This window comes from Oryzias melastigma, linkage group LG10 (genome assembly GCF_002922805.2).
Source record: "Oryzias melastigma strain HK-1 linkage group LG10, ASM292280v2, whole genome shotgun sequence".
Lineage (NCBI taxonomy): Eukaryota > Metazoa > Chordata > Actinopteri > Beloniformes > Adrianichthyidae > Oryzias > Oryzias melastigma.
The window spans coordinates 20,840,399-20,851,213 of NC_050521.1; the positions used below are offsets into that span (position 1 = coordinate 20,840,399).

General features: G+C 35.6%; 2 protein-coding genes across 4 annotated transcripts in view; both read left to right on the forward strand.

The window, feature by feature from the left end:
• The first annotated feature begins 2,697 nt into the window (after nucleotides 1-2,697).
• On the forward strand, nucleotides 2,698-6,736 carry LOC112153630 (E3 ubiquitin-protein ligase XIAP). 2 transcript variants are annotated; one of them, XM_024283991.2, is made up of 5 exons: nucleotides 2,698-2,935; nucleotides 4,588-5,109; nucleotides 5,545-5,644; nucleotides 5,722-5,821; nucleotides 6,571-6,736. In XM_024283991.2, exons 2-5 carry the CDS (start codon nucleotides 4,599-4,601, stop codon nucleotides 6,583-6,585), a joined length of 726 nt encoding a protein of 241 aa, XP_024139759.1. In that variant the 5' UTR covers nucleotides 2,698-2,935; nucleotides 4,588-4,598; the 3' UTR covers nucleotides 6,586-6,736. The 2 variants fall into 2 exon arrangements, with proteins under 2 accessions (XP_024139759.1, XP_036069698.1); XM_036213805.1 differs by having other exon boundaries at nucleotides 5,722-6,718.
• A 2,236-nt stretch (nucleotides 6,737-8,972) lies between these two features.
• LOC112153690 (X-linked inhibitor of apoptosis) overlaps nucleotides 8,973-10,815 on the forward strand; it is a 6,359-nt gene continuing 4,516 nt past the window's right edge. The window contains exon 1 of one of the 2 annotated variants that reach the window (XM_024284058.2): nucleotides 8,973-9,143. The gene's annotated coding sequence lies outside the window, so the exon portion shown is untranslated. The remainder of the gene's footprint in view (nucleotides 9,144-10,815) is intronic. The other variant, XM_024284057.2, reaches the window with a different exon arrangement.

Sequence of the window (10,815 nt, forward strand, 5' to 3'; positions counted from 1 at the left end):
AGTTTTCATGTACAGTCCAGGTCAGAACATTCCAGAAATTTACAGGATTTCATCACATTCCAATAAGGAGAGATGTTAGGAATATGAATAATGATTATTTATAATACAGAGAGATAAGTAGAAACAAATAAATCTTTGGCGATTAGATTCTGGGTTGATGACGCCCTTCATGCGTGGGTTAAGACCACAGATGAAAAAAAAAATGCTTAAGGGCCAGATCATCCCGATGCATCATTCCTGGTGAAGGAGGGCCAGCAAAACCTTCAGGAATGTGGAGAATTAAACATCCATGACTCTAAAGCTGAAATGTGATTTTGATAGGGTGAGAAGAAAGGTGTGTAATTTAGCCATTGGTTCAGAATGACGACTTAATGACGCATAGAGTGTAATAACAGCATTCCAAAATTCCAGGAAGTGAGCTAAATCTTCTTAATTGGAAAGCTTCATCTTATGTTCTGAAACACAGAAATATGTAACAGGATGAGTTTCTAGATGGAACTTCCCAGTTGAATCATTCTTTTTACTCCATCAGTGAAAGGAGTGTTAAGGTTCCTGTTTTTCTTACCTCATTTCCTTTATGTATGACATACTTGTCTAATAATAAAAATAGTAGTTTAGTTAAAAAGGGACAATGTGATTTCAAAAACTGCATTAAAAAAGCCAAAAGCTAGTTTTCATCTTTAGTATCGTGGCCATAATGTAACAAAACACACGATATAATACATTTTGTTCATAATTTTAAAAGGTTTATTGAAGAGAAAATAAAGCTAATTTTGACCATAAGAAAAGGAAAATGCTCAAGATACAACATTGTTTAAGAGAACAAAAAGGGAAAAACAACTTGCTGGGTCCAGTCAAGACGACAGGGTTCCATTAAGTGGGAATTTTCAATGCTTTCTGAGAAAAAAAAAAAACAGGTTGAAAACTACTACAAGAACCACCAATTTGAGGACACTGCACTTTAGCCAGACTTCCTCATCATGGCTTTAGTCATGAAGAGTCTTTGACGGTAGGGAATCAGGGCTGGCATCATCATATCACCATGGAGATAGCCAAACAAAAACCCACCAACTGGATGGACTCAATAGAAAATTCTGATGGGAACATATTGTCAATGCCACGGTTGTAGATCTTCTCCACCTGACCGAAAGGACAACATCTGGCTGGATGTGGTCAAAAACCCTTGTGTGCTAGTAGATGAAAAGCCACCAGAAAAGAAACTGAGAGGTGAAAATGCCCCTAAATGTTGATTTAGAGGAGCTCGTGATAAAGATGCTACAGGTACTAGTCCCATCTGAGCAGTGGGTTGAGACTCCAGTGTCAAATGTGGAACTTCACCAAAAGGGACTTCTCAAGTAGAAGCAAGGTTTGTTCCCTCATCAGAGTAAGGACTTGTCTTTGTCAGATAACTGGGAGTCACAATAATAAAGGTGCCAAAATGTACTGAAACTTAAGAAGGAAAAAGCCCAAAAATATAAAATAAATTCCACTTTTTCATATAGATTTTCTTAACAATAAATAATGCTCAGGCATCCAGGTCAGTTTTAGTAAGCAGTAGTTCCCCTGAAAATGTTCATGAATAATATTCTTCTTGAAATTACACCTGATATATTCCAAAGTTTAAAGTCAGCAAATGACAAAGTATCCATATTTTTTTTCTAACTTCTCCCGAAACCAAACAAAAGGCTTAAAAATTCAACTATATGAGGAATTTTAGTGAAGAAAAGCTTCTTCAAAGGAGGAGTAATACAACCTGGCGCCCACTAGATGGAGCTGTAGTGCTGAGGAATGGAGCCCTCAGACCAGCACTCATCACTCTACAGAAAAAGTTAAATAATAAGATATCCAACAGATGTATATTTTTTTTTCTGCAAAAAAAATGTTCTCACTTCTTTTAAATGACCACCTAATATTTGTTTTGCTGATTTGGTTAATAGATGCAGTTGCGTTTGGTACCATCTGACATAATGATTTGGAATATTTCTAATGAAACTTTACTACTGTAGGAAATAAAAATGACTTTGATGAGTAGGAAAGAGAAAAAAATGAGGAAAAGACCATCCACTTCTGTCTGACCTAATTTTCCTCTATAGCAAAAAGTTTTTTTTGGTTTATTTTTTTGGATCTCTGTTAACTCTGATCACTTAAAGTAATCTTTTACTAATTTGTGTCCACTATGTTTGGACCACCAGAAATCAACCATTCTGCAAAATTCCTTACAGGTGTAAGGAAAATGCTACTTAAATTTAAGAGGTAAGGCCTTCAACTCTGGCATCAGTGGACAAAAAGACAATTTGCAAGCATAAATATATGTATAAATAGCTGTATAGTGTTTCACCAAGTCAATAAGAGACGCATTCATAAAAAAAGAAAAAGCTGAATTCATAAAAACAGTCTTATTTATAAATACAAAGTTGTGAACACATTTTTACTTTAAGAATACAACTTTTTCTTTACGAATACATTTCTTTTTGACATCTATCTTACCCCATAAATACTACAATCATATGAGAAAAGCACGAGCTGCTTTTCTCCTTCAGAATCTTCTGTAATTACGTTTATCATGTTAACAATTTAAAAAATTACAGTGAATCAGAGAACATAAACACAGGATGTCCAATTTAAATAATATTAGGTAAAATGCAGTTTTCAAAAGGTTGTATTTTAAATTGAGCATTTTCTTGTGTTCCCCAGCAAACCCTCTGAAAGCAAACTACAAATAACTAGGTATGAAAAAGTCAAACTGGCATGAGGGAAACTACCCTCCAAAGCCCTTATGCACATACTGGTATCTTCACTTCCTTATTCAGCTACGTCACAAGCCTGGGGCTTTATTCTCATCAACAGTTTCACTGAAAAACTGTTTCTCGTCAGTGCCCGACCGAAATCACCTCCTGAAAATTCATCCGTAAAGCCTTCAAACAAGAATAGAAAGGTAAAGTCTTTTCCTTTTTTTTTAGCAATACTCCTTCCTGAATCATGCAAATTACAGCATTTTTGTTTATCCTGTGTGTTTGCAATTATTATGCAAATTGTATTTAAAATATTTGCTAAATATTTTGATGATATTGTTTCTCTGCTCTCTTTGGATTACTCAAATCAATCTCAGACATCTGTGAAAATTAGTTTTCCCAGTGAGTTCAGTAAAACTGCTAAAGAATACGTTCCACATTATTAAGCAGACCAACATTTTCAAGTAAAATAGGAAAGAGAAACGATCTCTCTGCTGCTAAAAAGCGTGTTATACTGTAGGTAAACGACTTGGACGAGAAAATTATCTTATATTGCATGAAGACTTAAGCGTGATCGTTGTACTTTCAAGAGATTTGCGGTTGATTCTGATTACAAAGCAGGAAGCACGTGTTTGAAGCTGCTGGTGTCTCTGGAGTACTACGAACAGCTAGGTGTAACATCCTCCACTGTAACCTTCAAGTGGGCTTCCCCCTGAAAACACAAACAGAAACGACTGCAGTGCATTTTCAAACAGTCTGGTTCACCGATGAGTATCGTGCAACCAAGGATGCAGATGGATGGCTTAGAAGGTGGTTGATGGATGGCCCCCATGTCCCAGCAAGGCTATGATATTAGCAAGGAGGTAGTGGAGTCATGGTTTGGGCGGGAATCATGAGGAAAGAGCTTGTCTTGCTAGCTGTTTTGGCTAATTTAGGCTTTTCTTTTTTTTTTAGGCTGTTTTGGAGTTTAGCTAATACTTACACACCAGTTGTTTTGGCAAATTTAAGCTTTCTTCAGTTTTTAGGATATCTTGGAGTTTATCGATTTGTTTCAGCTACATGCTGCTTTTTTTCTCCCTTTAAAAAAAAAATTTTAGGCTAATTTTTGCATTTAGATAATATTTTAGCTGGCTATCAACTTCAGCATTTTCAGCTTTTTGCTTCATTTGTTGAGATGTTTTTGAATTGGAATAGCTTCAGTAATGACCTCCTAATGTTACAAATTAAACAAATTAACGTTTTAGTTATTTAGATAGATCATATGTTGTGGAACTATGCTGTGAGTAATAATGCGGAACAGTGCATTTGAAAGTTTTTATTTCAGAAAAAATATATCTTTAGGGGGTTTGTTCAATAGCATGTAATAAATACTGTAATGGTTAGTGACTTAAAATTATACTGATCATTTTTATTGAGTGTTTTAAAAAATCCTAAATATATATATATATATAATAACGATATTTTAGAACTGGGTGTAAGTCGAGAAAATAAAATAATTTATTTAAATAAAAGTACAGTTTAAACTTGGGATGCAAGCTGGCCTTTCAACACTTTGGATATTTAGCTTTGATGTTTTACAAAAATTTCAATAGACCTTGATAACATATTGAAAGTAACCTATGAAAATACACGTTCTGTATAAGTATATTTCACAGTTAAGTGGTGAAATTTCAATCAAATGTTGCAAACCTTAGATATTTAAAAAACACCACTAAATGGGGAAGCTTAAAAAAAGTGTGATCTTTCCACAACTGAAACTTAATACAAGTGTTAAACAAGTGGCGTTTAATACAATGCAGCTTGAAATACATTGTGCAAATGAAGAAGTGGTTAAAATTGAACCTTTTTCTTTCAGGTTTCCTGACAATGGCAGCCTCTCTTCTGCCCACATGTTTCTCCTCTGTTTTTAGTGACCAAAGAGCAACTGAAGATGCAACCTGTAAATCTGGCACTGAAGCAATGGCTGATGGGATACCTCGCTTTGTGATACAGCTTATGAAGAGCGAAAAGGCTCGTCTTCAGACTTTCTCCTCGTGGCCTTTCACCGATCCGCAAGATCTGGCCGAAGCGGGCCTCTTCTGTGTGGGACGGAGCGATCGGGTGCAGTGTTTCTGCTGTGGTGGAACGCTGAACGCCAGAGATCTCAAAGACAACGCTTGGGAGGAACACAGCAGAAGTTTCCCCCACTGCTTCTTCATTCTTGGTCACAATGTGGGAAATGTACCACTACAGATGGATGAAGATGAGGAGAGTGACTATACTGAGAAAGATTGTCCTCCATGCATGAAGACTTTAACTGGAAGACTTGGTACCTTTAATGGTGTCCAACATCCTGTTGATCCTAAGAGACTTGCTGAGGCTGGTTTCTACAGCACAGGTAATCAATGAGTACAAAGCACACCCACTATGATTAAAAATTGTGTTTTTTGTGCTTTTAATGTGTTCTGGTGCCATTTTTCTAACAATGGAGGACATAATTGTATTTCTCAGTATTTCTTTATTGAAATCATTGTGAATTGAGAGCAAATTAAAACATTTTGTTAAAAAGAATATATTTGTGATGTATAAAATACTCTGACTCCCTGCTCTGCTCTATTCCGATGCATCCACTTGTAAACAATTGATAACTTGATCAAAACTGTGCAGCTGGTTAGGGGCTGTAAGCTAGTAGGAGACGGTGTAAACAGAGAGCTCTCAGAAATGGGTTGGATGAGGGGGGCAGGGTTGCTTTGCTCCAATTGTCCCCCCTTAAAATAGATTAAAAAAAGGACCAGATTGAGGCTTTAATTAGGTTTAAAATGTTCCATTTCAGGAAAAGGAGACAAGGTGGTGTGCTTCACTTGTGGCGGTGGCTTGGAAAACTGGAAACGACAGCACGACCCTTTCCAACAACATGCCAAACAATACCCAGGGTAAAAAGAACCATCATGTTTATATATCTCTGTACTGTATTTTTCTTTCATTTACGATTATTTATTTTTTTTTTTAGGTGTAGGTTCCTGGTGGGAAAAAAAGGCCAAGAATTTATTAACAACATCCAGCTACAAAAGCACAAACAGCAAAGAAAATGTGCTGTAATTATTCGTAATGTAAGTACATTTTTTAGAACTTATTTTGAAATGATCAAATACTCTACTCCATTGCTTACAAAAAGAGGTTATGATTATTTTACTACGGAAAGAAGAACTAATCTACACTTTGTTTCTCTTTTGATATTATTATGTCAGATCAAGAGAAAGACAAAGAATGAAAATATTATTTTACTCTTCTAATATTTTCTGGTTTCTTTTCATTTACACGTATAAATCATTCACCAGTTTTAATGAATTGCACTACAGCAAGTTCGTTAGACAGAAATCTGTAGGCAAACTGGTGTTTTTTTTTTTCTTTTTTCTTCTTAATGCTATAGTTTTGTAAAGTTTACTTTTAAATCTTATAAATATTAATGTTTATTTAACTCATCTAGAAATATTCAAGTGCATTATTTATGACTCCTGCTTGGATTTCTCAAAAATCTATTAAAAACATATGAGGATTTAACTGTCATCTAGTATTCTGATAAATGCAAACACCGATACTGTCATACAACTTGAAAGATGTTTTTTTTTCTGCATTTATGGTTAGGAAGGTGTGTTGGAGGGTGGCCTACATACAGTATGATGCCATTCATTCAGTAACTTTTGTTCCCCTTCTTGGTTTCACTGCACATGTCACTTTGTTTTATGAGAAATGGATGTGTGGTATGCCAGACACCCAACGTACAGAATCAACACGTGCATTTTGTTAAAACGAAAATATTTAAATTCATAACTGACACATTTTTCTTCTCTGTTTGCAGGTTGCCTCATTATGATAGAATTTGGAGCAAACCACTTGGAACCACTCATGACATGAATGAGGGGTCCTCCACAATCTCCTTTTTTTTTTTTTTGAATCACAAAATGAAATACTTTTTTTCAATTGTGTGAAAGGTTTTTTTGTATTTATGTTAGATCAAGATAAACACAATTATGAAATAAATTAATTTTTCTTTACTTTGGTTGTCTTGCTTTTTGTGCTATTTAAATAAATAGGGAAGGAGGCCAAGGATTAGTGTGTATGAATACAAGCTCAAGGCCCCAAATGACAGAGAGCTCAGTGAATGTCTCAGGAGCACAGAAGATGTGGAACTAGAGGACATATTATCATGAGAGGACAAGCAAGCCATTTTTTTTAAATTAAAATCAATATCCTTGATATAACTAGTAATGCCAAAAGTACAACTTAATACAACCAGTGATATCCAAAATAGTGAACTAGTTAACTGGTAATGCTTAAAAATGTGCACTAGTTTACTAGTGGGCCATATTTGTGCTTAGTAGTTAACTAGTAAGACTTACATGCGTCTCACTAGTAAACTAGTTAACATTTTGCGCGTCACTAGTAACCTAGTATGATATTTTGGGCACACTAGTAAACTAGTGAGCTTTAAAGGAGCATTACTACTTGTAGAATAATTACATGTAACAAATTAACTAGTGGCCTTTTTAGATGGTCTATAGTTAATTAGTAACCACAAATAGGGCCCACTAGTATACTAGTGAACATTTTTATACATTAGTTAACTGTTTTGACTGTATCTAGTAAACAAGTGGTACTTTTGGAAGTTAGGCTTAAAAACAGCCTGATATCAAGGATATTGATTTAATGATAAAAAGGCTTGCCATACAAACTGACGTGACTGATATCAAGAAGTGCTATCAATGTCTAGAAAGGGCTGGTCTACAGGACAAGCACTCATCCAAACAGCACAGGAATAACTGAGCACCAGACAAGACCATATAGGTTTTACAAAGTTTTAGCTGAAACAGTCAAGGACATAACTGGAGGGTCTGATGGCCAAATGACTTGAATAGGTTGCATGAACAAGTGTGCAGAAATTGGACAGGAAACCCCAAGGTCGGACTGGGAAACTCCCTCATAAGTGGTAGAGAATGAAAGAGCAAAGGTTCTGCGAGACTTCCAGATAGCTTTGGCAAACCATCCAACCGTTTTAGTGGTTAATATCAGGTGATGGCAACATCAGGAAGAGGGAGCATAAGAAAATGGAGAAATATCCAGGATTCAGGGAAGAACAGAGAAAACTTGAAGGTGCAGCTGAGAGTGGTGCTCAGGGTGATTAGTTACCCCTAAATTGAAGGACTAAAGCAGATCTGTGGAAAAAACTCAGATGTTTCAGTCCAGAAAACAGCAGAGAGACTCAAGCTCAGGTCTCTGGTAGAGGACCCAAGTTGTGGAGGCTAACAAGAGAATGTTTTATTTATACAGTGTAATTCCCCTTTAACCCACATCGAATAAGGGGAACTTAGACACCTGCCTCATCACTTAAATGACAAGTCTCAGCTTTTCTTGTTTTCTTTAAAACCTTCAGCATGGGGGTTTCTTAGGAAACTGCAGGGATTTTTTTCATTTCCTTGCTTCACCTCTTCTCTGAGTGATTTCACAAAATCGTGTTTGGTGGCTTCAACTATTTTTACATTTTATTTACTTCTCTTTCTCTCTCTCTCTTCTCAAGTTTTTCTCAAAGAATCATTGCCAAACATTTGTTTGGACACATGTATGTTTATAAAAACCCTATTTATTATTTCTGCCTAATATTATTCATTATTACACTATTTTGCATTGTTTTTATTTTGTGAGGTGTTCTGTTTTTAAGTATTTTTTCATTTAACAAATTATAAACATATAATTGCATAGTTTGGATGTTTCAAAGATAGACGTTTGTGAAAACAGAAAAAAATGTAATATGAATAAATAAATTATGGAAACATCACATTTGATTGTTTTTGAAAATAAGCTATGTACAAATTTAGATTTTCTTTCTTAGACTCTGCATTTCATATATATTACAGTTTTGGGAAAACCCCCAATAATCCCCTAGAAATTGGCTTAAAACCACTTTTCAGTCTCACAGTAGTTTCCTTTATATTTTTTTATGTTTTGGAACTATTCAAAACATACTGCACAACTTACAAAAACAAATTTACTCCTTTATGTTTTGTAATCCAATGTCCCCATGTTTGAACTGTTAAAAGTGTTGAATTTTCCCCCCTTTATAGTGACAATGTTTTATAAGTACAATATAATATAGAGTTATTTTATTTTTGACAGCAGGTAGAATCGAACAGGACTCTTAATCCCTCATATATTTTTCATATGTCGTGTTACTTTCCTTAATGAAAGACTGAACCAACTTTCATTACGTAATCCACGTAGCGCATGCGCATTGACGCGTAGGAACATTCCAACTTCCTGATTGTGGGAGGTCACGTCAAATAGATTCTTTTACGCACATTTTCCTTCACAGGACCAACCCCACCGAGGACCTTGTCAGACCACGAACCGAAGACCTCTATATACCAGCAAAGAAATGCAAGTATTTCGTGTTTTTTGTGAAGTAATATGTGCGCCTAGCTATCAAGCTAGCCTAGCTAGCTGAAGGTAAATGTCACATGAAATGTAAACAAACTACATTTCGTGTACAGAAAAGATACGCACTTTGAAATTATATAAATGTACTCCTTGTGTACGATTTCTTTATTCACTGTAAACCACCGGAAGCTGTTTATTATTATTTTTATTGCATTTTAATTGCGATGTGTAGCCCTTTTAAATGTGGGCGGTATCGGTACGGGGCGAGAACGTATGCAGTAAAGTATTTCACAGAAACACTGACGCCCAACTACAACATTATCACTGGGCGGTGAAAGAAAACGATGTTAGGTTGACTCGGCGTGTAAATGTGTCCGTTAGCTTTTGATTTAATCACTTTAAACACCTAAAAGCGCGACAGTGCAAAGATCGTAAGAAGTGCTCAATAAAGTAAACACAGGAGATAAAATCACATGTCAGAGCAAAGTGTGCATCAAGTAGTTCCACGTACAGTGTGTTTGTCAGAAGGAGTCGTGCAGCATATGACTGTCCTGGTGTGTTGAAACAACATCACAAGAGTATTTACCACCTGCAGAAAATAGCGCCCGTGTTCCTCTGCGCAGCTAATGTTACATTTCTTCATAATCTAGCAAACATATGCTGGAATGCTGACAAATCTATTAACATTGTTCTAACTCACATTGTGTTCTGACTTATCAATGTTCTGATTAGTTCCTTAAGAATGGCATTAGGTTTGCCACACCCTTTGGTATTCAATTACATTGCAGAAGCCTCCCACACGCCCATCCCTTGTTCTTCTACTGAGACATTCATTTCTTCTGATGATATCGATCTGGTTTCTAGAGTTACGGGCTTGATGGAACAATTATGAGCCTAGGTATCTGGACAGAATAGACTTAATGTTGAGGAAGAGATTTGTGACATTCCAAACCATTCCTCCTACACACACGTTTACTCAAAAAGTGCCAAACTGGAAGATTTTTTACTTCTACTTTCTGTTTTTGACAAATAATTTCCTCTGTGAGGTGACAAGAGCATGTGTCATGAATTGCTTAGGAATTACACCAAACACAGGCATGCTTACACTGTGTATTATTAATTTTTTTTTTGGTCTATTTTAAAGAATTAATTGTAGACAAGGCTACAAAAATCCTACAGATAATGCAAAGTCACTATAGAAATAATGAAACTCACAGCAAAAAATACATGTAAAAAGAAAATACCAGTGGAATCAAACTTATAATCATAAATTTTATTTTTGCGCTGTCATGCATACAATTCACACTTAGGTCATATTCGATGTATTAATTGATATTTATTAATTTGAAAGCGGTGTGTTACATGTAACACCAGAAAGCACAGTTATTGCATTGTTTACATATTAATCTTTAGAAATAGTACATATTTAAATATACTTCAAGTTTTCCATGATTGATCCATGTTTTGTGAAAATCGCTTGAGAAATCAGGAAGTTAGCCCAATTTTTGTGGTTGATGCCTGACTGTCCCACACTGGAACAGCAGCGTTCTGTTGATGTGACTCAACGCATAGGAAGGGTGCATGCATGCAAACATTACTGTGTACAGCAGCAAAAAGGCAAAGGTCAATCCAGTAATATATATCAATTTTATCAACTGTAAGTCAACTGTAA